A 27,540-nucleotide genomic window follows, 5' to 3' on the forward strand; every position below is an offset into this window, starting at 1 on the left:
CAGCAACAACTCTTCCAAAATGGCTTTTCATTCACTAAGACCACTACCTCTTACAAACGAGTCGGGTTTGGAAATTGAATTAGCATATGTGCAAACACACATATGAGGATTGTCCGCATTGTTCACAGGAATAAGTTTTGGCTTGAATAATTTAAATCTGTCAGATTTTAAGATGACATGGGTTTGACTTTTTTTGTAATTTTCTACTGTACTGTAATAGGAAAACCACAGTGTCTAAAATACAAATAAACAAAAAGCAAATAATATGTAAATAAATATATAGTTCTAAAAAAAACTAATAAAAACCCGACTCTTTGTAATCATTCATCTAAAAATATCTCAGTTCGTTTAGCTGTATACAGGTTTTTAGGAAGCACACCGACCGTATATGATAAATTGAAAACTTTCCTTTTTTAACAGTGGATATATAATTAAAAACAATCTGAAAACTCGAGCATATTTCTATAGGTTTAATATACAAAAAAGTGCGAAAGGGTAAAAGATAAGCACACAGGAAAACGTTGTAAGCCAGCAAAACTCGGCTCCCGTCGTTCATTTCAAAGAGTTTGCAAATCCGGTCGACTCGGTTGCGATCGGCACATCAACGTGCAGGGGTGGGGAACGTCACTATTGCTCTATTGTGCGCCAGCATCCCAGCAGTTAAGATTTTACACTCGTTTTTGCAAGTAGAATTACTTTACGCTCTCTCTGTACCAACACAAAATATAGTATTTTATTCTTAAACGTGTTTTTCTCACTAATTCTGTTGCCTCCTAGTTTTTACCAGTTGTTTTGCTAGGGTGAGATGCTAATATTAGCTAGCTAAGTATTGTAAAACGCAGTAAAAAAATACCCTGCTCCAGAGGCTTTCTGTAACTAAAAAAAACACCATCAGTATGGACTTATCGGAAGCAGAAACCGGTTGCCCAGAAGGAGGGGAGGAAGAGGCGGATGCTATTATTAAAACGTGTGTTTTGGGAGGCTTCAGTGAGAGCAGTGAAACCAGAACACTCATCGGTAGCCTTCCAGAGATCCACGAAGACGACAGAGCAGGGGAGTTTGCAGTTCAGAAGTTCAGAGGTGCTGCAAACCACAATAAAGCTTTTAAATCACGTTGGATTTGAACCTCAGTGCTTAATAATCTGTTTTTTGTTTTTTTTTAATGCCAACAGTAATAATGGACAGGTACCAGGACCAGCCTCATCTGCTGGATCCTCATCTAGGTACACTGCAGACATTACTACAAATGCTTCTTTTTGCAGACAAAATGAAAAGTCTATTCACTTAATTTTTTTGTACTGTTATTAGAATGGGTAACGAATATGCTGCTGAGCTTCATAAGGAATGAAAATTCGCCCCCTTCATTGTTTCATCTGAGCTTCCAGTTCCTTTATGGCATTTGTAAGGTCAGTTAAAATGTTATTATGTGAGTGACCTAGCCTGTAACTCACAGATTTTTCATAAGTTTCTCTAACATATAACTTAGTCCATTAGTTGATTTCTATAATTGTTTCTTTTTCTCGTTAGGTGAGAGGCTATAAAGTCTTCATGCAACTTCTTCCTCATGAGGTGTCTGATGTTCATCCAGTTCTGGAGATGATATCCAGACAGGATCCCAAAGATTTAAAGGTAAACAATGTCAAAATGTTAGATAGATATTCATTCTGCCATTCTGACTGTATAACAATAAATTGTTGGTCAGATTTAAAAATCTGACTAATGACAATAGTGGATTTAAATTATATTAAATTATATTAGTGTCACAGTATTATACCCATAGCCATTTAGTCTTAGGTTCACATAATAAGACTACAGTTTAGTAGGTATGATGTTGTTTCGTTTTGCCTATGTGAAGCACTTTGTGATCTATACATCTGCGAAAGGTGCTGTAGAAACCAAATTTACTGATTTAGTGCTATTGTGTAGCAATTTTGTTTGTGGCTGCTTACAGTGGTGTGAAAACTATATGCTTTCTACAGTAATTTAGTAAGATCTATTTGTTTCACATTTCAGACTTGGGAAACGCGCTACATGTTGTTGCTGTGGCTGTCCATGACCTGCTTGATCCCGTTTGACCTTTCTCGTCTGGATGGCCATCTAGAATCAGAGGGTGTTAGAATTAAAGAGCCCGTCATGGAGCGTATTTTAGCTGTTGCAAAGGTAAGTGATGTAAGACATGAACACAGTTACATGGTCTCAAACACACAATAATGGTAGGTACCAAAAACCCATTCAATTAGTTACATATTTGAACCTGTGTGTAATTCTGACTAATTGTGGCATTAGTAATCTGCATGGCCTAATTATGGATATGGACACAAAATAGTAAAAAATGGATCTCTATGTTTTGTGAGAACTTGCAAAAAGTTTCATATGTAATTATGGGTCAGTCCTAACACCTATCAGACAACCACTGCAAAAGATGGCACACAACCGTGGGGGAGATTTTTAGGTGTTTTGGCTTGGCATAAACCATCTATGACGGAGAAACAACTAGTAATCACAAGTGGGAACATTTGAACATTTGCTCTTTATTTGCCAAAGTTACCTGGGGGGGACGACCAAATATTTCAGCTGTTTAAATAACCTGTTCCCCCTCTATTACATGGGAGCAAATTAATTTACTAGCAAATATTTAATTATGTTTATTCCTCTCATCATGTAGCACATATCCTGTAGATTTGGGAACACTTACTCTTTAATTGCCAAAGTTACCTGGGATGAACCAATTTTTTCACCTGTTTAAAGAAAATAAACACTGAGGCTAAAGAGAATATGACAAAAGTTAGAAAATACTAATTCTCATTGCGATTAAAAAAACAAAAAACGTGCCAGAATAATCCCACACAAGACCAGGCTTATTTATTTATATGAGAGTTTTGTTGTTTTTTTTAACAGCAGTTTTCGATCAAACTGAAAGTTACAATCTTGATTGTGTGAGTCGTTTTACCAAGAAATCGAGAGAAGCACCTGAATATGGTCAGATCCGTCTCTCTTGCTGCAGTGTGCACTCCCTACACCAGGGGGACATATTTTGACTGGGGAAGAGAATTTCACACAAGATAAATTAACAAATTTTGCCCGCAGCAGATTCAAAAACAGAACAATGTCCAGTATGTCTACAGCTCTGTCTTCCACACAGTAAAGATGGCCCTTAAAAAGCATGATCATTTCTTTAGGAATAGCGTCCATAACAATAGCACGTTCCCTGGGAGTAACTGGCATACATTAGGTGGATAAATATTCAGAATAAGACTTTAGTTACCTGTCAGAGTTTAGCAATTGTTTTACAAAATTAATATTGTTATTAAACCAGTTAGGGAAAAACAGTGATTGATTTTTGTAAAGAATATTCTGGTTAACCCAGATGAGGAATGTGAGGGGAGAAAGAATGTTTATAAATTAGAGACCGACCATTTGTTTGTGATAAACAGTATTCTTCCCCTTAAAGGTAAATCTCTCTGAAGCCAGGGATTTCATTTCTTTTTGGTTTTATCAATTTTAGGGTCAAAGTTAAGCTTGCATCTTTCTTTGGCATCTTTTATGATTATTACACCAAGATATGAAACTTGTGTTTTAATGGGAATGTTGTAAAGATTTGCTAAAAGACAATATGGGAAGCAATTCGTATTTGTTTAAATTAAGTTTGAGGCCCAAAGTATCAGAGAAAGTTGTTATTCCTGTTAATAACAACAGGAATTTGGTCAACATCTCTCAGAAACAGTGTACTGTCATCAGCAACTTGACTAATACAAATTTCTCTATCAGCAACTGAGATGCCACGGATATTGTTTTCAAGAATAATTGTTGCAGGAAGTTGGGCTGAGATTAGGAATACGTAAGGGGAAACAGAGCCGCCCTGTCTCACACCTCTGGAAACTGGAAATCTGGGACAAGTGCCATGCTACAGTATAATACAGCAGTTACCTTTCTTGTAAAGAGTCTGAATAGATTTTATAAAATATTGCCTGAAACCAAATTTTCTAAGGCTTGATGCATAAAGCCTTGCTCTAAAGTGTCAAAAGCCTTACAAGTCTAAAAACAAAATAAAGCTGTTATCATTTACTAGTTCTGAATAGTAGTAGATCCAGCACAAGCCTTAAGTTGTTTGTGATCTGTCTGTGGGACATGAAGCCTGATTGAGATTCATCACTAATAGAACCAAGGGCCTGTTTAATTCTTCTGGCCAAAATAACAGCAAAAACTTTATAGTCATTGTTTAGTAAACAAATAGGTCTCCAGTTGTCAATGAGTAATTTGTCTTCGCCAACCTTCGGGATCAGAGTAATCAGACCTTGTGTTAAAGTAAGAGGCAATTCTCCACGATCAATACTTTCTGAAAGAGTGCTAAGAATAAAGGGACTAAGATCTTTTACAAATTTCTTATAAAGCCCATCACTACCAGGCGATTTGTTGTTTGTAAGCCTTAAAATAGCCTCTTCTACTCGAGTAAGATTAGCATCACACATTTTGCTTTCAGCCTCAGATATAACTTTGCAATGTTTAATGGAGTCAATCAGTAAAGAAGCTTTTTCAGTACTTAGAGGAATAGAAGTTGTTGCAAAAATTGGAACAAAAATGATCCAAGGGTTTTATGGTCTGATACAATCTTGTCATTGACTTTAAGTGTGTCTAAAGTATTATGAAGTTTAGACTTTTCTAAACCAAAAAAGTAGGAAGAACACTGCTCCCCTTCCTCCAACCGTCTCGCTCTAGACATGACAAACGCACCTCAAGATATTGGCCAAAATCGGAATCGGCAGGTCAAACCTTTTAAAGATCGGTGATCGGAAATCGGCCAGAAAACTGCAATCGGTGCACTTCTAGTTTCCACATTCACCTCTGTGCTCAAGTCAGCGTCTTTGCCTCCTCTTATTGCACTAACCGAGTTTTCAGCTCCGTAACAGCTTATTTTGAATGCCGATAAGCTGTCTTTCAGTGGCCTTTTTCCTGCAGAGGGAGGTGAGACCGTTAGCAGTTAACGGTTCCCTGCCGGCCGCTAACGGCTGTATGATTTGGGTTTCCCAGCTGATATCCAGCAGCCTCAGGCGGCTTATCACCAGTTTGCGCGCAGGTAGATGGTTCTGATTGCTGGTAGCAGAAACTATTCGTGGAAGTCACCGTCGATTCTCGACCATGAAAGCGAGGGTTATTCTGAGACACCGTACCGACACCGCTGCTCTCCAACTGCTCCGCCGCGTTCCTCGCGCCCCGCTCCTTTCGATTTATTGTTCGTCTCGTCTCAATGCGAGCGGGATTTTTTTTATGTCTGTACACCTCCTGTGTAGAATGTCCCAGTCCATTTAATCAAACGCACCAATCTCATTAGCAGCCGCGGTGTTTTGGAAGTAGACGTGAATTCGATGTAAGTAAAATCTATGGTCATAAGTTTCTAAGCAGTTATTTTGAAGCAGTGCTGTGTGGTTAAAATTGAACAATATAACACGAAACACAACTAGTTACTCCCCATTTTCTTTCAATTGGAATATTTTGTAGCAGACGGACATTAAACGTAGCGCACGTTATGAAGGCTGAACTAAAGCCTCGAGCTTTAGAAGGAGAAAGAAGCAAGGCAGTATCGTTGAAGCTCCAACAGCACAAAGTCTTCAGAAACAATTCAGAAAGACAAAAACACCGATTTCTAAACAAAAATTACTTTATGGCACTGGGTAAAGAAGTAATAACTCGGCCTTAAATGCGTTAATTACAGGTCTTACATTTTCTCGCGGCAGGGTTATTTACTTTCGTATTTTCTATGTAATTTATTTTTCTCGTCAGACTTTTCTGTCAGGCAAAAGTTTGAGTCGGACGCAGACATCTTCATTATATTCTGCACCAATCTCATTAGCTGGTAGACTTGAGGCGGTTGAGGCTACTGCTAGCTAACTGCTAATAAATCCTTGCTAGCTAGATTTGTTGTCCATTTAAACTTCATTTAAGTGGACAACAAACAACAACTTCATTTACTTCAGTTCAACAAGTTCTCTGGGCACAAGAAAAAGCTTAATAAAAATCTTTCTTAGTAATGCAGATTCCAAAATATAAATGTTTTGAATTGGTTGGGCATTTATTTGTTAATATAAATTGCCTCCTCACTTTTTTGTGTGTATTTCAAAGTTTTTGCAGGAAAAAGCAACTCGAGATCCATTTAGTATTATTTTTTCCTCCATGTCTTTGTAATAATCCAAACAGAAAAAAAGAAACCGTACCAATTATGCCCCATGGTAAAAGTATATAACCTTAAGACTTTTTATGTTACTGTATGTAATCAGTCCAATAACTGTTGTGGTATTGTCTGTGCTTTTCCTGTGCTGAGGTCTGTTGTTATTGACAGTTTTATTAATTAATCTGTCAGGGAAATTGTTGTTTTCAGTGTGTAAATTTTTCTTTGCAAAACAACATCATTATGTATTGTTAATATACGAATTAAATGCGTTCGAAACAAGACATTTACAAATATTTTTAAAATTATTTAAATTCTTTCTTTTTTACGAAAGAATTTTTCATATACTTCTTTAAAGTTTTTTTTGTGCTTGTTTGATTTTATAGACTTATCTACTTGCCATGGGCAGTCCTAGAGATGCTGCTCCAGTTCTTGTTTCAAAGTAGGTGCAATGTTTTTTTTTTGTTTGTTTTTTTGCTTTTTGCCTGTTCTTACTGTTATTTTCAAGTTGAATTTAAATGAAATTAGAGTTCTAGTACCACTACAGTTTATCCAATCCACTTCATTTATATAGCACACTACAGAGAACAAATGGTTACCAAAGTGCTGTACATAGATAGATCTATAGACAGCCTGAAAACCTCATTCTGTTCCTGTGGTTTAAGCTTATTTTTTAATGAGATGTGGCTGTTTCTTTTCCAGGTCTTCCACCATTTTGTACTTAAATCGCACTTTGAAATGCCGTAGGAGCTCTGGTGTTTTAACTGGCTTGTGTTTTCAATTAACTTCCAGTATAAGTCACTGTTATTGTCTTATAATAACCAGTATTATAGCACAGTCAACATAAGTGTAAATAAGACATTGTTATCATACCACCTTTAATATAGTTGAATGAATATGAAAAGTATATTAAATATTGTTTGTAATTACATTTAGGCCAACAATTGTTTAAAAATGTTTAAACATACATAAAATAATTTCCAAAAAATACAAGAACACATTTTTTAATTAAAATGGCTATAAAAATGCAAATTAAGCTGTAGTAAAAAGGTAAAACTTATTTATTTAAGTAGGTAGAAGTTGCAGTGATAATTTTTTTTGTTTTAGAATAAAATAAGTTTTGTTTTTATAACAACGTAGCATTATAGTGTAACCATAGTATCTTTCCTCATATCTCACATACTAGCCCATACTAAATTAGGACATAATTTATTGTATGCTGAAATATGAAATCTTATCATGTTTTCATGTTTGAAGCTACTTACAGCTACATAGCAAGCACTTTGTATTGCCTTGTTGCTGAAAATGTGCCACATAAATAAAATTACCTTTACATAAAAAAACAATTAAAAAAAATTTCCTTGGCTAATTTTTTAAGAGAAAAACTTGGTATTCCACTAACCTGAAAATTGAGTAGTGTAGCTGAGCTATTTGTGTTTTTCTTTAATGCTTGTAATCATCACAGTTGCATCTGATTTGTTCAAAAATCAAATTTTATGTTAATAATCATTAAGTGATGAAAATAACCTTCTTCATCATCACTAGAGGGCAATGTTGCTCTTGGAATATGTTTGCCATGTCGACTTGTGTTTATCCTCATAAAACCTCTAATATTTCTTCTGTCGGATTCTACGCTGCCCTACAGGTTTATGACACGCCCTGACGTGAAACAGAAACATCTCGGGTGCTTTCTGGACTGGAGCCTCACCTCTATATCTCAGAGCAGTGGCGACTCAATGATAGAAATCAGGAAGCTGGACGGTGTCCTGCAGTCTTTGGTAAAGTCTGCACCTGTGATTCAGAGTTCATGTCCGTGTGTAGGGTGGGGATTTGAGGACGGCGTGTACGTGCTCAGATTTATTCAACCTGTAATTTACAAGAGCTGACATGATTGGTATGCTTTACACAATAGTTAGTGTGGTTGTAGCAGGTGTGTAATGCACCTGCTGCCTGTGTGGGATATGTTGCTTCAAGTAACTTAGGAGAGTTTAATCTGCAGCTTTAGGCTAAACGGTTTCTCAGCAAATGATAGTCATGCTGAGGTAATGGGACTACATTCAGTTTTTGAGCATAATGCCTCACACATGACCTCACTGAAGATATCTTATTATTGATAAATTATTTTTAAAAAAGTTTCGGTGTGTAATAAGAATTTTTTAGACCCATATAAAGGAAACATTTTATGTATTGGAACATACATTTTCACAACATGTTGAGAAGTGTTTTGTATGAGGAAATTTTGCTTTGAGGCTTTCAAAACTGGCTACGTGTTCTCTGTCACCAGAATCCATACAGGTCCTAATGAAACTCTTTTGCAAAGAGCTCTAAATGACTAAGATATTAGCAAATTACAAGTTTATACAGACGTAAGACTAAAATGTAAAGGATTGTTATTTAAATAAAATATAATTATGTGGTCTTTGAGAAAACTATTAATTTTATTTGATGTTTTTTTTTTTATTTCAATGTCTTATAGGCAACACTTTTTAAACATGGAAAACGAGATGACTTTCTACAGTATGGTAGGCTCCATTTCCCACTAAAGTTTGCTTGGATAGTGAGAAAATTCTGATGTTGTGATAATTCTCTGTTAACTCTGATTTTCCAGCTCCTATAGTTCTGTGTAATCTGGAGGAGAAACGTCTGTCAGAGAGCAGCGAGGCCATGCTGCGAAAGATTCACATTAAGCTAATTCAGAGACTCGGCCTTACATTCCTGAAGCCACGTTTGGCTGCTTGGAGGTCAGATATTATGCTATTTTACTCCAGTTATCACAGGTTTATTGTATGATTGCCTTGGATTTCACTTTCTTGGAACTAAAATAATCGAATGAAGGATTTGACAGTCAGATAAATTGATTCATATTTTCAGTTTAGGCATTTGTACCCCTCCCGCCCCCCCAACTAGATTCTAATGAAACATTTTTGTCTTCTTCTGCCAGTAAAGGATGCAAAACTTGTGTGTTTTAAAAGAGGAATGTGTGTATTTCCAGGTACGAGAGAGGCAGTCGCTCACTAGCTGCTAACCTTTCTGTGTCTCACACCGCTGCTGCTCTCACTGCTGCTGTCACTCCTGAGACAGAGACTCGGGAACAGGAAGAGGACTATGACATTCCAGAAGAGGTGGAAACTGTGATTGGTAAGTCATCACCTGCATTCAGTTTTTTAGTGAAATACTGCTGCTTAAGAAACATTTGTGGCCTCTTTTTCTTCTTCCAGAGCACCTACTTGTTGGCCTGAAAGATAAGGAAACAGTTGTGCGCTGGTCTGCAGCAAAGGGGTAATGGTGTTTTTATACGACACTCAGATAATCTGAATGATTGATTTAAAAAGGCCTCCTTGTTGTTACTTGTCTTTGGAATTCTTTATGCAGAAACAAGTCATTGTGTGTGGTAAAAATTAATTTGAACTTTTACAGCATTGGGAGGGTGACTGGGAGGCTTCCGAAGGAGCTGGCAGATGATGTGGTTGGATCAGTTTTGGACTGCTTCAGGTTGGTTTATGCTTTAGGCAGATTGGCTCCATTCATGAATTACACTTTCCCAATTATTTTAGTATTAATTTTGCTGCTGCTTTCTTATTTATCAAACATGTAAAAGGTCCTGGGATAGGTTTACATTCAATTTTATATTCCACCGTGTTCTTTGTTTTTAACTGTAAGGTTGTTTTCTGTAGTTTTCAAGAAACGGATAATGCCTGGCATGGAGGCTGCCTCGCACTGGCAGAGCTAGGAAGGAGAGGTCTGCTGCTTCCATCAAGACTGACTGATGGTATGTACGCTCAAGTAGACTTCAATAAATGGACAAACAAGTCAATAAATCATGTTTTTATTTCTTTCTTTACATTTCTTTCTGGTATTTACATTGATTACACATTTTTACATTTGTATTTTTTGCTGATGTTTATATAAAGATGACAGGGTTTAAATAATGTGTCCCTTTTTTGCCCTTGTAAATCAAAGGTAAGCACCAGATGCTGACTGTATCCTGATACCTGTAACAGCACGCCTGTAGATTAAACCAGTCATTTTGGTTTTCTTTTTTTTTCAGACTTGTAGCAATCTTTTTGGTCTGCAGATTAGAGATATAATCTCATTGTATCTTTTCTGCAGCAGTCAGAGTCCAGTTGTTACCAGCGGGTCCTCCTCCTCAGAGTTGGGCCTGTTGCTTTTGTTTTCTTGCTCAGTTTTTGAAATTTGCTCTCATTCTGGCTATTGCTACGTCTTTTCAAACCACTCTCTTTAGCTCTTTTAGTCGACTTGGTATTTATTGGAGAGTCGGGAGTTGTGGAGTCCATTGAGTCTTCAGAGGTCTGGACTTTACTGTGAAAATCACCTGAAGAGGCTACAGAGCTTGCAGTGGCAAGCTGGCAGAGAGCCAGAGCTGCAGTCTGCCTCTGGTCACACGGTTCTTCGTCCAGGTCTTCGTCCACTGTAGGTGGAAGGTCCTCTGAAGGGCTTGGAGCAGAGCTGTAGGTTGGGCTGCTGTGAGAAGCTCGGAGGCTGAGATTCAAAGGGAGCTCTGTGCCGTTCACGTTATCTGGATCACAACCCATCGTCCTCTGTTCAGATTTCTCCTCATGGTTCTGGTTTCTTTTTGACAGGTTTAGAGGAGCTACATTGTCTGATTCTTCTTGATGGTTCTTATCAGACAAGGAGACATGTAGACCGCTTCCATTCAACCTAAAAAGGACATTTCAAAAATATTAGAGATCAATTACTGCAAACAGGACCATATCACTTGATAAGCAAAAGGGTAAACAACCAGAACTTTTTCTTACCCTCCGTCTAAGCGATGTCTTCCTAACTGAAGCAAGGTTTCTGCCGATTCTTCTTGTCTTGAATCTTTTGTGACCGGTTCCACAACTTTAGATGTGTGTCCAAGCTGGAGGGAGGTCTCCGACTCACCGGTGGTTGTGTACTGGGAAGACTCCGAGTCTCTCAGGACAATGTTTGCTTGGCTGGGTCTGTCAGGTGACCCTAAAGCTGAGCAGCCCTCTTTAGGACTTAGCCTGGTTGTTTTGTCTTCACTTTGGTGACTCTCCCCTTGGGCGGAGCTGTGAGAGTTGTTGTGACTGGAATGTGAATACATGTACAAGTCATAGTCCTTCTGGCCAAAGCCTTGACCGTAGCCATCCAAAGAAAAATACCTGTGTCCGGTAATTGGAATGGAAAGCTCATGGGGTCTGTAAATGGTGTAAGGCAGAGGAGGGCCTGGGTGAAGAGTGTGGCAGTATCTGTAAGGATAAGTGGGGAATGGGGTTCCTTGAGGTGGGGCAATGGGTGGTTGCACCAGAGATCTTTGGGTATCTATAAACTCCGGTTGGAAAGATGAGACGTTTGGATCATTTACGGGGATGTGTCTGGATAGATAGTATGGCGGATACAGGGGTCGTTCAGGCATGAGGTAGGGAGGGTATTCGGGAACCATGAGAGGGGTGAAAGATTTGAAAGGAAGAGTTCTGGCCCACGGGCTGCTTGGATGGCTGATGTTAGAGGCTGGTGAATCCTCTCTTCGCTGCACAGTTGCTACCAAGGCCTCGGCACCTTCACGGTTGGGAGTGACAGGGGAGAATGCGGATGGGCGAGGCAGAGCCTTGGCCTCATCACTCTCTGAGAGTTCTCTGTCGGTGAGTATATTTGGTTTTGCCACACTCTGGTTGTCGTTGCTCACTGGACTGTCACACCCAACATCTAACTCTTCTGTGTCATCTCTGCTCTCGTCTTTCTTCTCTTCCACTCCTTGTTTCTCAGAACTAAGGCTTTGGACTGCTGGAAGGACTTTTGTACAATCCTTAGGTTTGACAGAGACCGCCTTTGCCACAACCTTTGATTGTCGGGGTGCTAGTCCATTTTTTTGAGACACCAAGGAGATTGAATTTTGACACAAATTGTATTTCATATGATTGAAGAGATGAGACTTTTCATTACAGGTGAAAGGACACTGGAAACATTGGTACTTAAAAGGTTTGCCTGGCGGCCGAGGGATGTAGTGAGGCCTTTTTGGCTTGCGCTCCTGATCCGTTTCCATCCTGACGCTGACTATCCTGAAAGAATAATATAATATATTCTAGGTGAAGTCGTAACGCTGCAGATTTTGATGAGTTATCTAAAACAGAATGTTGAATCAGTGAATGTAACCTAAAATCTATTTGTTTTCACTGAAGTCCTTGTTAGTTGTCCCCCAAGTGATTGGTTGTTAGACTGGTTCAGAGAAAGACCTTTTGTCATTTGAAGTTTTAGCTATGCGTTTTTTTAGTTGCATGGCTAGAAAAATCTTCTGGTGCACGAAACACCACAGCCTCAGGCTACATTTGTTCCTTTTCAGTGGAATGGCTACTAAGCAGAGAAATATTTAAATTTGAAAAACTGTCTGCTTTATGCAAATCTGTTACCACATTTTTGCATATATCCCGGTCCAGTTTTGGTTTGGGATTGGGTTGTTGACATCAGCTGACACGTGTCAGCTAACGCTGCCTGCTCACGCATCAGTTCCGTTTCTATAACTCTCTAATCATCTTCCTATAAAGTTAGAGGGCTGCTAAATCACCAGACAGACTGTTCATTCTTTTAAGTTTCGCAGACCTGGATGGCATGCAGAGACTTGCTTTCTCTTACACCAAAACTGTGTGCTGTCAGCGTGGGAACTACGAATCAACCTGCTTACCAACCTGCTTCCCATGACTACATCTGCGGGATGCATTCATCACTTGATAAGCTCACTGCCAATGAAGATTGCAGTGAGATTCATCTTTGCTCATTGTCAGAGCACTGTAATGTAATAACTGAAATTCTTTTAGTATATAAAAAAACGTCTTGATATGGTTGCTGTCTGTAAGATTGGCATGTTCTCTCTTGAATAAAACATCACCTAGAGATGTTAGTTTAGGGCTGCTGGGTGTGCATTAAGAAACCGGCTTGTCGTGCACTGTCGCAAGAAGTTGTCACTCAAGTTTCAGCTAAAGTAGCATGCAAGGACACTCCCTTTCTAAGGAACATGAATTCTCTTTAAAATACCGTTTTAAGCCATTCGTCTTGTGAATATGCAGCAAATCACAATTATTTCTTATATTCAATTGAAGATAACATCCAGGAAACATGAAGTAGAGGAGTTATTTAAAAAAAACAAGCGACAATTTTTAAATTCTGCAGTTCTTTGTTCATTATCAATGTAAGCCTAACACAAAGGCATGCATACATCAGTTACGTATCGCTAATAGCAGCAGTCTTAACAGAGGTTAGATAGGATCTGTTTGTAACAGGTGCGCACCTTGTACATATAAGTGCTATCTACAGCCTAACTAAAACTGTGTGGTGACATAATCAAACTTCGTCAGTTGTTTGTTAAAAGAGATAATGTTTTGCTACTTTTATGTTAAATAAATGAGACACAAATTGGACAAAAATTACCTTTTCTGATTGAAGCAGCAACGTCTGTTCCCGTATGTGAAGCCTGCGAAGAGGAGATCCACAATTCACAGCAAATATCAGTATCTGGTTTAAAGAGCTTGTTTTATCAGCTCAGAGTTTAGAACGCATTTGTTGGATGAGTGTGATGGGAAGTGTGATCTTAGCTGTGTGCTGAGTTTGTCTTTGTAAGGTGTTTCCTCTCTAGTGGGTGGTGCTTCAGCCCAAACAGCAAGGCCCTCAGGCAACAGTGATGCACCTGATATTAGTCAGGCCTCAAGCAATGATTTAAATGTTGAATTGGAGATAAAACTCTTTTTGTATCCGTATCTAGCTTTTGTTAAAATGGCCAAACAAACTTTATTCCACTCTGACTCTACATAAATTTTGTAAAGTGAAGTTCAGGACCTGCAAGTGATTTGCATTTACTGCTTGGTTCTTCTGTGTGGTGTTGCAGGATTAGTTTACATAAAATATGAGCTTAAAAAAAACTGAATTTGCTAGTTGTTCCTCTCTAAGAAATTTGAATAATATTTCTCATAATTACTCAATGTTTTGAACACAAGATGTGAAGTTGGATAAAGTGCTCCTTTTTTTATGAAGCTTTTATTATCTGATTTCTATCTTGAGATATTCATCTTTGTTGTTGTATATTTCAGTCGTGCCGCTTATAATGAAAGCACTGACCTACGATGAGAAGAGGGGAGCCTGCAGTGTCGGTTCCAACGTCCGTGACGCTGCCTGCTATGTCTGCTGGTCTTTTTCCAGAGCTTATGACCCTAAGGAACTCCAGCCATTTGTCACCCAGATTGCAAGGTAACACATGTTACTATTAATCCTCCTGAGACAAAAATACATAAATATCACCTGAAATAATTTTTATTTTGTCTTTTGGTTGTAAGGTGGTCCAAAAAACAATGACCGTGTGAAGGTTAATGGCTCTTCTATTTAAAACAACTTCAGTTTTAAGGATTAAATATGAAAAAAACAGTTTTACAAGGCTAAAACATAAGTTATGCCAAATCCTGTCTGCTGATGGGGCGGTAACACTGCATAAAGAACATGAAGAATCTCTCAGCATTAGATTATTATGTTGATAATCTAATTCTAACTGTAGTAGAGACACTTTAAATGACTTGGAATCTGTCAGCCTCAATGATATCAAAATCTATATCATCATTTGTCAAGAAAACAACTTTTATTTTAAACATTATTTCAACTTTTTCTTTGAGTTACCTTCTATACTTACAAAGATGAAAAGTAACAATTAATGCTACACAATTTTCATCCACTCGGTATTGACAACCTAAATCTATGGGTCTTAAACCTCATGTAACTAATGTAAAAGTTCAGCCTGTGAAATAGACACTTTTAATCGAGGAAGAGTTATTTAAAAGACAAAATCTTCATCCTTAAACCGATTAAATCCCTAAAGGTTATCAATAACATGTGTTACTCTTTGTCACACATGTTAACATGTGTGACAAAGGTAACATTTTGTCACCAGAACCGCCAGTAATAGAACAATGAAAGCATTTCTGTTTTTTGGTTTTTTTTGTCCAAACCTAGTTCACATCTCTTTTTGGAACCATGGTGGATTCTCTAGAGAACACTGCTACTATTACCAATAACGGCCATGTCTCTTTGGGAACAAACAGCTTCTTGGGAAACCAGGGAGGTCACATTTAAGATGGACCAGTGGACTAGCTTCTCTTTTTGGCATCTTTTTAATTTAGATTTGGAAGCAGGTGATGCGCTTATAAAAAAGTTGCTGAAGTTTTACACATGTGCGGAAGATAAAAATCAGAGGTTGGGTTATGTAGCGACTGACTCAAAAATAGTCAAGCTAGCATAGCATGCATTACAAAGCAAACATTCATCCCAACAGTTATCATTGGAAATTGATCAAGTGTCATGATCTTGAATAGACAACAGCTAGTAGAACTTCTTTGAAGTGGTAGTTTTCTAGAGAAGCCTTATTGTGAGGTCTTGATCAGCCAGTCAGAAACATACTGTGGGCTGGTGCTGTAATGACTTGCCATGGTAGGAAATTTTACATGACCAAATTTGTACCTCTCCTACAACATCAGGGGGTCAGAACTTGTGCAGAACAGTATCACCATTCAGCAATAACCATTGTCACGGTAATGATTTTTTGGCAAAAGCAGCATATTATTTTGAAAATTCACTCCAACTAGTAAACTAAACATTCAATTTGTCTGAAACATAGTGTCCAACTAGCCAGCTTAGAAGGATGGGAGAGCAAAGAGTGTTTGGTAAAAATTTAAAGGTTGGATGATGTTCTATGATTATGTTTCTACATATTAACTCAGACATGGATGTTTTGCAGTTTGTTCTTGCAGTTGTCTGTATTTAAGTTTTTTAGGCAAAAAGGCTGAAAAGTGCAGCAGAGTTGTAAAATCCTCTATTAGAAAGAAAAACACCATCAGTAAATACTAATTTTTTTTGGTTGTGAAAGACTTTATCAGACAGATTTGCATAGAAACTGCACAGTTTGCCTGTAAGCTGTAATTTACTGCCTCAAACCAGTTTTTCTGTGACACGTTGGTACCCCTACTTATCCAGCTCCAGTTCATTGGGTACTTTGCTAAATGCATATTAAATAAAGCTGGAGGGTAGAAGAACTGCTTTCATTTGCAATGTACTGTATCATGCAATCAAATGTATCATGCAATGTACTGTATCATGCAATCAAATGACTGATGTTTATTTTGTCACCTAAAATGACCATCAGTCATTGTCATTTGATGATGGGCAGGAAAGTTTGGCTTTACTGTAAATGTGTTCAGGAAAGAGTCTATAAATACTGTATAAAGTTGTAATAAACTAAAAGTATGACTTAAAATAATGTTAATTTAGCTGTACAAAGGATATACTACTAATAAAGAATAGTGGGTACTATTTGCTATGGAAAATAAGCATTTGGAATGCCAATATGGCCTTATAAGGCTTATGTGAGTGCATTTCTTCAAGGCCAATAACCTGCTTCTCTTAGATCTTTGTACAGACCGTTAAAAAGCTGTTCAGACATTTCTTCTTGTCTTCAACCATGGATGCTAACAAAGCTGTCTTTTATTCAATTAGAGGCTCCTGATCCACTGTAGAAAAGTAAAAAAGTATTATCTCAGGATTCGCACATCTAATCTCTAACCAGAGCAAAGACGTAGCTCATTACCCAGTGAGCTGCACTCAGTCTTTGCTAACAGTAACGGTTTATGTCATGCTTTCTTGCCTTGCAAGTATGGACCTGCGGCCTCTGACTGTGCAGACCAGCTCTGCAGTGTCAGAGTTAACCCCTTTGCAAATTATCATCAGCGCCCGGGACTACACCCTCCCTTTCCCTGGGCCACAAGATTGCCAGGTTTCGCCTGCTGCTGTAGGTTTCGGTCGCCGTTTGGCAGAAATACTGGGACAAGCTGGTTCCTGCTCTATTCATCAGAACTCGATGACAAGTACTGAAAATGTGCTTTTGTGAAAATGGCCCTTAGTGACTTTGGGGCACATACAAACAGTTGTGTTCTCCTGCAAAGTTGCAACTTGCATGAATAGACCTGTTGCAACTGTAGGATTTTCAGTATGTTCTTCTCACCGATACCTTAGCTTTAGATATTGTATAGAACTGTGTTGTTTTTCCAAACCCTCTGGGTAGAAGCGGTTTTTTAAGGCAAACTACATGCTAAGAAAGTAAGCATGGTCAACTGCATTTTCTTTTTTCTCAGGGTGTCATTGTCATGTATATGTAAGCAACCCCATACCCCCATTCTCACACATACTCCCTGAGATTTTCAAAAGTAATGTAGTGTGAAGGGATAAAACCTCTTATGTTGTTCAAGAGTCATAGGTAATGATATAGCTGGTGTTGAACCGATGCACTGAGGAAACGGAGTTTGTTTTGTGGTTATGGTCTGCCTCTGATTACAAAAGTGTGTGTGTTAAATCTGGATTATCACATAAAACACAATTTCTCCACAGCGCCTTGCTGATCACTGCTGTGTTTGATCGCAATATCAACTGCCGCAGAGCTGCATCTGTAAGTTCGCTAATAAACTTCATCATGCTGCTTTTCCAAAGATCGTGAATGAGAAAACTTTTATTTTGTGTCTCTTTTTGTCTCAGGCTGCCTTCCAGGAGAATGTCGGCAGACAGGTTTGTGACTGAAGCTTTGACGACCGGAGCATTATGACAGTATTAGCCTTATTTGACGCTTATTTGCAGGCAGATACTCAGTTCATGCTCAAACTTGCCTCATTACGAGGAGCTTTTAAAGAAAATGGCCTTCTAGTGTAGCTACAGGGCACCTTGAAACACTGAATGTGCCAGTAGCCCATAAGCAAGAACTTTTTAGATTTGTCATTACTTGAATTAGGAACTCTGTCACTGAATGTAGATATCTTAAATGTAGCTGGTTTGTGTTGCAAAACAGTCCATCCTAAGGTGAAAATATTCTATGCTTTTCTTCATCAGGGCACCTTCCCTCATGGCATCGACATTGTGACAGCAGCAGACTACTTTGCTGTGGGAATGATCAACAACTGCTATCTGAACATTAGGTGAGAACAGTGTTAAACTGCTCATCTAAAGCTATTTTTGTGTTCATTGCAAGCTGCTCAAGTACACAGCATCCCACCAATATATTCATAACATGATGATGCTCACAAATGCGCAAAGGATAGTATTCTCTATTCAATTTCCATCTGACATAGCGTAGATCTTGTTGCCATGAGGCATTTCAAAACATTTCTCTTAATTTCAACTTCTTGTCAGTACAACTGCATATCAGTAAATTACAATAGCATCATTTAAAATTAATTTCAGTAATTCAAAGAGTAATACTACATTATATGCTCATTACCCACAAATTGCTATATTCAAGTGTTTATTTTTGCCAATCTTAAGGATTTTGTCATAAAGCTGGTGTAAATTCAAACTATACTTTCCAGGACAATTTCAATAGTAACATATTAAAAATGACAAATAAATATCCATAAATCTCTGCCTACTAAAAATTTTGCATGTTTACTTTGGATTGAGCAACAGTCTGTTCCCTCTTGAGCTCAGGGAAGGTGCTTCTTACAGCGTCTCTGGTTCTGATTTAATTGTATGCTGTGTTTCTCGAAACACAGTCATGCAGCAGCCCGCAGATTTCCCAACGCTTCAACGAGTTTAGCTTCACAATCCTATCAAGTTCCTTTTTCTACCACACATATTTTCCTTCCACTCAATTTTTCAGTCATGTGCTGGGATGCAGCATTCTGGGATCTCTTAACAATGATCTGTTGTGGCTTATCCTGCTGGTGGAAAGTGTCAGTCACCGTCATATAAGCAGCTGTCAAGTCAGCTCTCTTCCTTTTGATCATGTAGGCCCAAACATGGCCATATCATTTCTGCATCAAAATCATTCCTTTAGTGGTCTAACAAAATATTTAGAATTTTTGTGAGTCTGGATTAGCTGTAAGACATTATTGTCCAAATTAACAGAAATAAATGTGTGCTTACATGAAGCTTGAGTATACACCTATGCAAGTTTTATTTTTCAATTGAATGTAAGAAGAAAATTAACCTTTTGAAGATTTTCCAATATACCGGGATGGACCTTCACAATTACATTTAACAGCTTTAAACATATGAACATTTGTTATTCACCTTGTTTTGCGTAATTTATCAGGTTTGTGTCACAAATGAAACAGAAAACATCACCACAGAGAAAGAGGGTAGCCTTAGGGCATGACTGAACACAGAGCCATATATATATGGAAAATCAGTTCAATATAAGACTTTATGCAGACAGGTAAAAAAAATGGATTTCATTTTTTGTTTATCTTAAAACTGTTGTTTTTGTTTATTAAGTGTCTTCATAGCTGGTTTCCCAGAGTACACCAAATCCATGGTCGAACATTTGATATCCAGGAAAATCAACCACTGGGACGGGTCAGAACCTTCACCATTTGTTATTAAAATCATTGCGATGATCTTTTACATTTTAATATCTTTAGGAAACATTCTTTATTTTGTTTTGCAGCGCGATCCGACTGCTTACCACAAAAGCACTCCACAACCTGACGCCTCAAGCACCTGATTATATGGCAACAACTGGTAAACAATGTCACCTTACTTGTTTATCAGCAGTTGAATAGGCCACAAGAAAAGCTTTCTAAACACAGATTGTAAACTTTTGCTTAAAAATTGTGAGTAAAGACGGTGCTCTCTTTCATTTTAATGCAGTTTTGCCACAACTGTTGACCACAGCAGTGGGTGTTGATCTCCACAGTCGTCATGGAGCCATTCTGGCATGTGGAGAAATCACATATGCGCTGTACAAAGTGGCTCTTGAGAACAACAGGTAGACTTAAAATATATGAAACATAAACCTAAAGATAAATAAGAAACATCTCAGTGCCTTTAAAGGCTAAAAACGTAAAGAATAAAGTGAGTTTTTCTCTTTTTTTTTAATAGGACTGTGATGGATCTAATTTCTCCAGAATGTGTGGATGCACTAAAGAACATTCACAATTTGGTGAGCGAACGGGGAGTTCTTAGTAATACTTGCTGTTTGTGTAAATTGTGGTCAAACTGTGATGTAGCTAACTGAGATTTGCTGGCACTTTCAGCTTCATGAAAGAAAACAATACAGGTAGGCAGAAATGCTCCTTTCAACATTTTTGCTTGCAATGTCGTAAGAAAGCAAAATATTTTCATGTAAAATTATTTTCCTTTCCATAGGGGCTTCGGTGGAGCACTAATGAGACCAGCAAGTAAGTCGAAGTCACATGTGACAATTGAATCACTGAAAGAAGATGTTGTGAAAACTATGATTAAACCGGATATGTATTTCTGCTACTTTTTTTTTTTTTTTTACAGTTTGCAGCCTCATAGAAAAGTTGTCCCTGTCTAAAATGCCTTTTAAGAACGACCCCATAATCAGTAAGTAAACGGACCAACAGATTTTGCTTTATAATAGTTTTTTGTAAAGTCAAAGCTAAAAGTTTCTGGTATGTTTCAGCTGCGTGGCAGTCGCTAATCGACGACACCATAAAGAATCTTCATCTCTTTTCTAGTGGAGTAAAGGAGGACTTTATTGTAAGTGGACGCATTTATCAATATGTACAAGGTTTATGAATTAATAATGATTTATCCATGATTTTAGAAGTTTCATATCGAAAGCCTTACCTTAATTAAAATATCTGTAGTTTTGTTGATGTGATTTCAATTTGTAAATGTGTCAAAAATTGACTGAGGACTGTATAAGATTAAGAAAAACTATGGATTTGGACATTTGTTTGGGGCTAAAGTGAAGTGAATCCTTTTAAAAAAGTAAAAAATAAAACCACAATACACATCTTGTACAGTGATAATAAAATATATAAAAGACTATACTTGTGTGGCCTTCTACAGCTCAACGAGTTTTCTCTCCTCCTGTCTGTAGGTCTCCATAGTAACAGCCTTATCTGCCTTGTCTGAGGAGTTCTACCAGGATCAAGAAAACCAGGCTGACACACAAATACAAGGTGGAATTTCTTGTTATTTTCCTCTAGACCCTAAATGGAAACACTATAAAGTTTATAAAGCCGTTTAATAACAACAGTTTATGTTCACATGCTTAGATGCGCTCATATCCCAGTACCTTGAAGGACTAAAGAGTCCACAGTTGCTCACCCGTTGCGGATCTGCTCGCGCCCTCGGCTGTCTGCCGAGATTTATGATCCAGAGCAAACTGAAACAGGTGGGTATTTAAAGTACGAATATGAATTCAGGATTTTAAGAAATATTTCACTGCCTCGATAAATTGCTATAAAATAGAATAGAATAGAATAGAATTACTTTATTCATCCCAGCAGGGAAATTATTTCGCAGTTACAGCAGCATAGAGCAGCATAGAAAATATTAATTCTGTGTTCTTCTTTTTCTGTTTTAGATATTTGGAGGGCTCGAGCAGATGTGCACTGTCAGCCAGAAGGAGGGGAATTTCACTGAGGCAAGGAGAGACTCAGTCAGATCAGTGGCTCAGTGAGTCTTTCACACTTTGCCTGATAGTTCAGGTTCATGACACGAAGGTACCTTCTGTCTCGCCTTGGTTCCTCATGTTTTCTGCTGAAACACATAGCTCTATCAACACTAATGCCAAAGTAAACTATGGACTGACTCTACCAGAAGGACCAGAATGACATATCCTTCTATTAATCAGATTGTATTTAGCATATTTGCTCTAAAGTCAATTTTGTTTCTAGCTTGATGCATTAATCTTACTTTGTTGATTTTATTTTACATTTTGCATCACTTTGTAAACTTGTTTCATGTCTTTTGTCAGGGTCTTCCTCAAGACAGGTGTTTGTCCCCATGGATCCCCTGACTCTGTCCTCTGCTCGGAGAATGTAGTCAAGGTGTTCGGCTTTCTTCTCTGCAGCATCAACGACTACACAACAGACAGCAGAGGGGACATAGGAGCCTGGTGAGTACTGGATCCTGAGATTCGCTCTCCTGCCTGAGGCTTCTGGTGTTTTTTTCTGACCCTTCATACACAAGTAAAACAAAAATACTTCTCTCACATGTAGCTTCAGGCCATGCTTGAGGAATGGCCAGGAATGTCACCTGGCTTGTCACTTGTCTTTGCATAAAGGGATATGCTGTCTAGTATTTTTTTTCCTTCCTTTTGTTTTCTTTCTTCCTGCTTTTTTGTAGCATTCTCAAACAGAATGCTCTTTTTAAAATTACAATTTTATTGCACCACCCTCCCAAAAGTTGCTTTGATTACAAAATGCTTTGCCAATGCAATGTTTGCTGTCATATGTGGGGTTAGGTTTTTATCTGTGTGTACAAATATATCACTCTTTCATAATTTGAGGCCAGTGTATTTTGGTATTTGCATCTCATGTCTCACATGTCTGCTTAGGGACTCTAAAGCCACTTGCCTCACAAGTAAGCCTTAAATGACTTCTTGCCAAATAAAACATAACAGTTCCTTCCATTTTCTTAAAAAACAGAGGCACCTTCCTACAGTGATAGTGAAAGGAAAAGTACACCTTCTTCCACATCTGTGGCTTTGATCTGAATCCATTTTAATTAGCCTTTTACTTGGGGCCAAAATAATATATCAATTGATCAATTATTGAAATATTTATCACCTGATTTAGTAACTGATTAATTGTTAACTGGAATATGCATACTCTAATAAAGAGCATTTACCGAAAAAATACAGAGCACTAATTAAGCCAAAAATGTGCAAAGAATATTTATACATTTTGCATTTAAGATCAAATGAAAACCTTTGTAAATATTGTCTGTAAATATGTTCTACTCAGAATTCCAGTTTTGACTTAATCGCCTTCAAACTCTGTAAAAGAAATAAATAAAAATAATAATAATAACCTGTTAATAGATCAACAGATTAGCTTTATTTCTTTTTAGGCCAACCAGAAAGGGTTGAGCTTTTCATATATTGATGTTAGAAGTAGCAGATGCAAATGGATACTTTGTTACAAATAATCAAGAGTGCATTAAAGGAGTGCTACGTTATTGCATTTCACGCATTAAAATGTTTTTTTTTTCCCTTATTAACAATAATTAGTTTTTTGCATCCTTTGAAGAATTTCTAAAATTGTATAAAAAGAGTTTATGTGGTTAAAATAAAAAATCCACTTTTATGCCACTTTTTTTCTGATTAGTCTTCAAAATAATCTTCTGATTACTAAAAATAATGGTTGGTTGCTGCCCTACTTTAGCTGTTTAAAAATACTCATCAAAAATGTTTATTTTAAAAATCTTAAGATGTTCATTAGTTTTTCTGCATCATTGTTTTTAAACCTCAATTAAATCATAGTAAATTGTAGCTGAAGGTGAATCCACATCCTCACATGGGTTTTACTGAGTTAACTCTCCTCTCTCTATCCCAGGGTGAGGAAGGCAGCCATGACAAGCCTACAGGAAATCACCTTGATGGTGTCCAGCAGTGCTCCAGAGATCCTCTCACCACACCTGTGAGTAGTAACCTCAGAATGCTTCATTCCTTTTTTTGTGCACCTTGCCCTTGCAGTCTTGTTTATAAGCATGCAGTGACTTTTTCTGCACTAAGTGAATGTGACAGTGAGACTTAATTTCTGCTTGATTTGTCTTTAATATCTTCTCTGGCTTGTCTGCAGGGTGAAGTCTATGATGTGCTGCCTGGCTCAACAGGCTGCAGAGCAGAATGACCACTACAGAGCTCATGCTGGAAACATCTTCCTGCACCTCCTTCACAACACTGAGCCTGTAGTACCTCACATACCCCACAAGGAGGAGCTGTTAAGCATCTTTCCTGTGTGAGCTGCTCAAGTATATTACAGCAGCTTTATAACTTGTAACAAGTTAACGAATGTGGTTTTTTATGCGGCTTCGGTTACTTTGGGGAAAAATACATCAACCCTGATTTAAGGACACTTTTTGGTGATCTTTAATTTTGTTTGGTTTTTCTTCTAGGGAGACCATCACCAGCCTAAACTGGAATGCCCCATCCCAGGCTTTCAAGTACATCACACAGCTGCTTGGATTGCCTGAGTATCAGTACCACACCCTGCTGGGGCTCTCTGTGTCAGTGGGAGGGATTACTGAGTCCACAGTAAGTGGAAGAAGCAGAAAATTGTCAAATCACAGCAGAAAGATAAAAAGACTGGCAATACATGACGCGGACAAAAAGATTTTGTTTCATTCCGATACTCCAGAGGCTTTCGCAATTGTTGCCACAGAGCTCTATGTTACCCGTAGCAGCACTGAGGGACACTTTGCCTTTATTTTGACACAAGGTTTTGTCTGTTAAAGTGCCTATCAAACCCATAATGTGAATTTAGTAGGAGCCAGAGCATATTTTATGTCAAGGGCATAAACAAAGCAGGTGATTAAAGCAAGCAAAATATGTAAACATACAAAAATAAATTGATGTTTCAGTTTTGTTTTAGTTCAAAACGTGGAAACAAAATGGTTGAGATATTTATTAGTTTATGCTGTGTGACAAATAACTTTTGTGTTTGATTGCAGGAATTTAGATTGCATAGTTCCACATCACAAAATGCGACCACATGCTTTTTTCATTTAGCAACAATCTGTTTATTATTCAGGTTGTCGGACCAACAGGGGGCGCTGTTTGTCTACCATTGTCTTCTGTGTAACACCTGCTTTTCAGTGTGTTCTTAGAATCTCACAGCTCAGTTGTTGTCGCTCCTCAGCCAACCTTTGCATAAATACTGGACTTGAAATATTGATTGTGTCAACGTTCGTTCTTTATGCTTACAAAGAAACTTTTCTCATGGTTTTATTCTGCGGTCTATCCTAAAAACATGCCTGTGAAACTCCTCTGCAGCCTTTTTTGAGTAACATCTCTCTGGAGGTCCAGCCTGGGCTCATAACTGGGGTTGATCAAGCCCTCATTCCTCTCCCACTGCAATTTAACCTGTTAAAACCAGACATTCAGAAGCAGCCCAGGCTGCAAAAATTTGAGCTTATTTTTAACTTTGAATGTTTATGGATGGAATAAAGAAAGTATATTTAAAGCCTGCAATAACAACCTCGAGGCCCATGAAGGTAAACCAATCTGCCATTGGTGCTTTAAAGCAAGCTCCCTCGGAGACCATCCAGCGCTGCTCTTGTTTTTATCTCCTCCTCTTAGAGTTTTTCTACTTCTGCAGAAACATCCTCAGAGACGAGAGGCACCGATGTATTTGTACAGCATTTAGGAAAAAGAGCCAAGATTGTTGCAATGTATGGGCCAAGATTATGATTCTCACACTGCAGGGCCGTACGCTCACAGGCCAGAGAGAAACAAGCTTTACTCTTGGTTTTTAGGAATCAACCTGGCATAGTTTAATCACAGGAAAAAAAATTGTTTCAACATTGTTAACTTTGGTAGTTCTTTCAAACACAAAATCTCTTCGAAGCCTACATAACATTATTTAAAGGTTTATGTTACAAGTGCAAAAGGCTAGACTCCTCACTAAATATAGTGATAATTTATATAGCTCAGAATGACAAATTTATTACAGGTCTGATTTAACATTTTTTCTTATCCACGCCATTTTGACTTTGACATTATTTCCCCACCATCCTCACTGCAATGGATGACTCTTCTGTCCTGCTGCTCAGACTCCTGCAATCTTTTGCATTTGTTCAGGCTCATCACTCCTCCCAGTCGCTGTTTGCCTTCCTGAATGGGATTCAGAAGGACATTGATGCTCTGACGCAGTTTACGCAAACATTGCTGAGGATCTTTAAGAATAATCTTCAGAATGACAGGTATATTAAACTAAACCAGATTCATCTCTGTAGTGTAACTTTAAAGCACTTCTTTTCATGACATTAATATCTATAACATTTCAAATTTGTTTCCCCTTTTTCTTTAAGAGTATCTGTTCCCCTACTTATGATGCTCAGTCAGATGCTTGCCAACAACGTTTTTGAAATCTTGACCACACAAGAAAAGTAAGTGACTTTTTATTATAAAACTGTGTCTTCATACCTCAGGGATGACCAGAGTTTTCTGTCTCTTTGCTTCATAAGTCACCAGGTCTGTGTGGATCTTTTGGGTCTTTGCAAAGAGCTCAGGAAGTCCAGGAATGTGGCCAAGATACGTGCCTGTATTTACGTGTAGGTTCTCTTGTGCACATAAGATTACAGTTGCACCACCAAAGCAGAAGAAAGGCTTATTGTTGGTTGTTTTCCAGATACTGTGGACTGATCCAGTTTGAGGGAGATGTGAGGAAGAAAGTTTTGTCCCAGCTGCTGATGCTGCTCTGCCATGCATTCCCAATAGTAAGTTCACAGAGCAGGACTGCACACTTACCCCTAAAAGAGGACTACTTTCACTGTAGAGAAGGGTTATCATCCCTAATTCATATACTCTTAATATCAGCACACTTTAAATGACTGGCGAATTTATTTTTACTAAATGAATCCAATTTTATGTAGATGATTGTGGTCCACAGATGAAAACTTGTAAATTAGAACGTTGGATACATTTACATTTAACTTGTTTATTCTTCTAATAATGTATTCTGTCCATTTTCAGTTCAATAAAAAATAGAAATATATTGAGACTGAGAACTTTTTCTTTAGGAGTCAAATATTATAGCGAAATTGGTTGAAATGAAATAAAATATGTTTTAGACATTTATAGTCTCTGTTTTGATGCAATTACTCTAAACCACTATTCACATTATTATTTTTGTTATTTGTGTGTATATTTTTATTGTTTTTTGTTTATTGATGTTAATTGTTAACTCCAGATAAGGAAGACTACATCCGGCGAGATGTATGAGATGCTTCTCACCTACAATGACGTTGCTGATCCAGATGTGCTCGAGGATGTCTTAAACTTACTAAGCGACACTCAGTGGTTCGTATTATTTTATAATCAAGTTGTCAAATTAGTTGTAAAACCATCTTTTTTACCAGAGAATTTACTTTAAATTGAATCTATTTAAAATATCAACGGTTTTATTATCCATTTAAGGGAGAGCGACCTTGCCACAGTGCGAGAGCGCAGGAATCAGCTTTGTGATTGGCTAGGAGTGCCCAGGCCACGACCAATAACCAAGGTAACGATTTAACATCATTACCTTTATCTGCTTCTGAATATTTTGAGCGGACTTAGGTTTTGTGTTTGTTTTAAGATGACCCTGACAACTCTCTTTTCATTTGCAGGACCCTGCCCAGGTTTCATGATTACTGGTGTTGAATTCAGCAGGAGCTCTTTAAAAAACAAAAAAAAAGGACTGAGCAGTTTGTGTTTTCTTCTGAATCTGTATCAGGACATTTGTCCGCCTGCCAGAGAAATGCATAGCAAAAATTGCAGCCTGTTCAAATAATTTAACATGAATGCAAAAAATGAAAGAAAAATGATCTGTTTTGTTGTTATCGCTAGAGGCGTATTGCCGACAGCAACCTTTTTCTCTGTGTCTGCAGCTGTAAAACAATAAATGACCTTAAACTTA

General features: G+C 37.9%; 2 protein-coding genes across 3 annotated transcripts; one reads left to right on the plus strand and one right to left on the minus strand.

Annotated features, from left to right (window-relative positions):
- The first annotated feature begins 594 nt into the window (after positions 1-594).
- tbcd (tubulin folding cofactor D) lies at positions 595-27,540 on the plus strand. Of its 2 annotated transcripts, XM_028041339.1 has the most exons (39): positions 595-1,080; positions 1,173-1,223; positions 1,309-1,406; positions 1,528-1,629; positions 2,014-2,160; positions 6,550-6,605; positions 7,809-7,941; positions 8,640-8,685; positions 8,772-8,904; positions 9,156-9,301; positions 9,382-9,442; positions 9,581-9,655; positions 9,838-9,932; positions 14,227-14,383; positions 17,561-17,618; positions 17,705-17,734; positions 18,053-18,138; positions 19,436-19,516; positions 19,608-19,681; positions 19,811-19,928; positions 20,042-20,102; positions 20,197-20,219; positions 20,309-20,340; positions 20,447-20,509; positions 20,589-20,665; positions 21,012-21,093; positions 21,190-21,308; positions 21,501-21,592; positions 21,894-22,034; positions 23,476-23,559; positions 23,722-23,880; positions 24,038-24,176; positions 25,722-25,843; positions 25,952-26,029; positions 26,108-26,194; positions 26,272-26,359; positions 26,833-26,942; positions 27,060-27,144; positions 27,251-27,540. In XM_028041339.1, the coding sequence occupies exons 1-39, from the start codon at positions 897-899 to the stop codon at positions 27,269-27,271; spliced, it is 3,594 nt and encodes a 1,197-aa protein (XP_027897140.1). In that variant the 5' UTR covers positions 595-896; the 3' UTR covers positions 27,272-27,540. The 2 variants fall into 2 exon arrangements, with proteins under 2 accessions (XP_027897140.1, XP_027897141.1); XM_028041340.1 differs by lacking the exons at positions 595-1,080; positions 1,173-1,223; positions 1,309-1,406; positions 1,528-1,629; positions 2,014-2,160 and adding an exon at positions 4,903-4,962.
- znf750 (zinc finger protein 750) lies at positions 9,974-13,757 on the minus strand. The gene is made up of 3 exons (XM_028041345.1): positions 13,571-13,757; positions 10,942-12,207; positions 9,974-10,843 (listed from the first exon to the last, which is right to left on the minus strand). The coding sequence occupies exons 2-3, from the start codon at positions 12,189-12,191 to the stop codon at positions 10,291-10,293; spliced, it is 1,803 nt and encodes a 600-aa protein (XP_027897146.1). The 5' UTR covers positions 12,192-12,207; positions 13,571-13,757; the 3' UTR covers positions 9,974-10,290.

This window comes from Xiphophorus couchianus, chromosome 16, assembly GCF_001444195.1.
Source record: "Xiphophorus couchianus chromosome 16, X_couchianus-1.0, whole genome shotgun sequence".
NCBI lineage: Eukaryota > Metazoa > Chordata > Actinopteri > Cyprinodontiformes > Poeciliidae > Xiphophorus > Xiphophorus couchianus.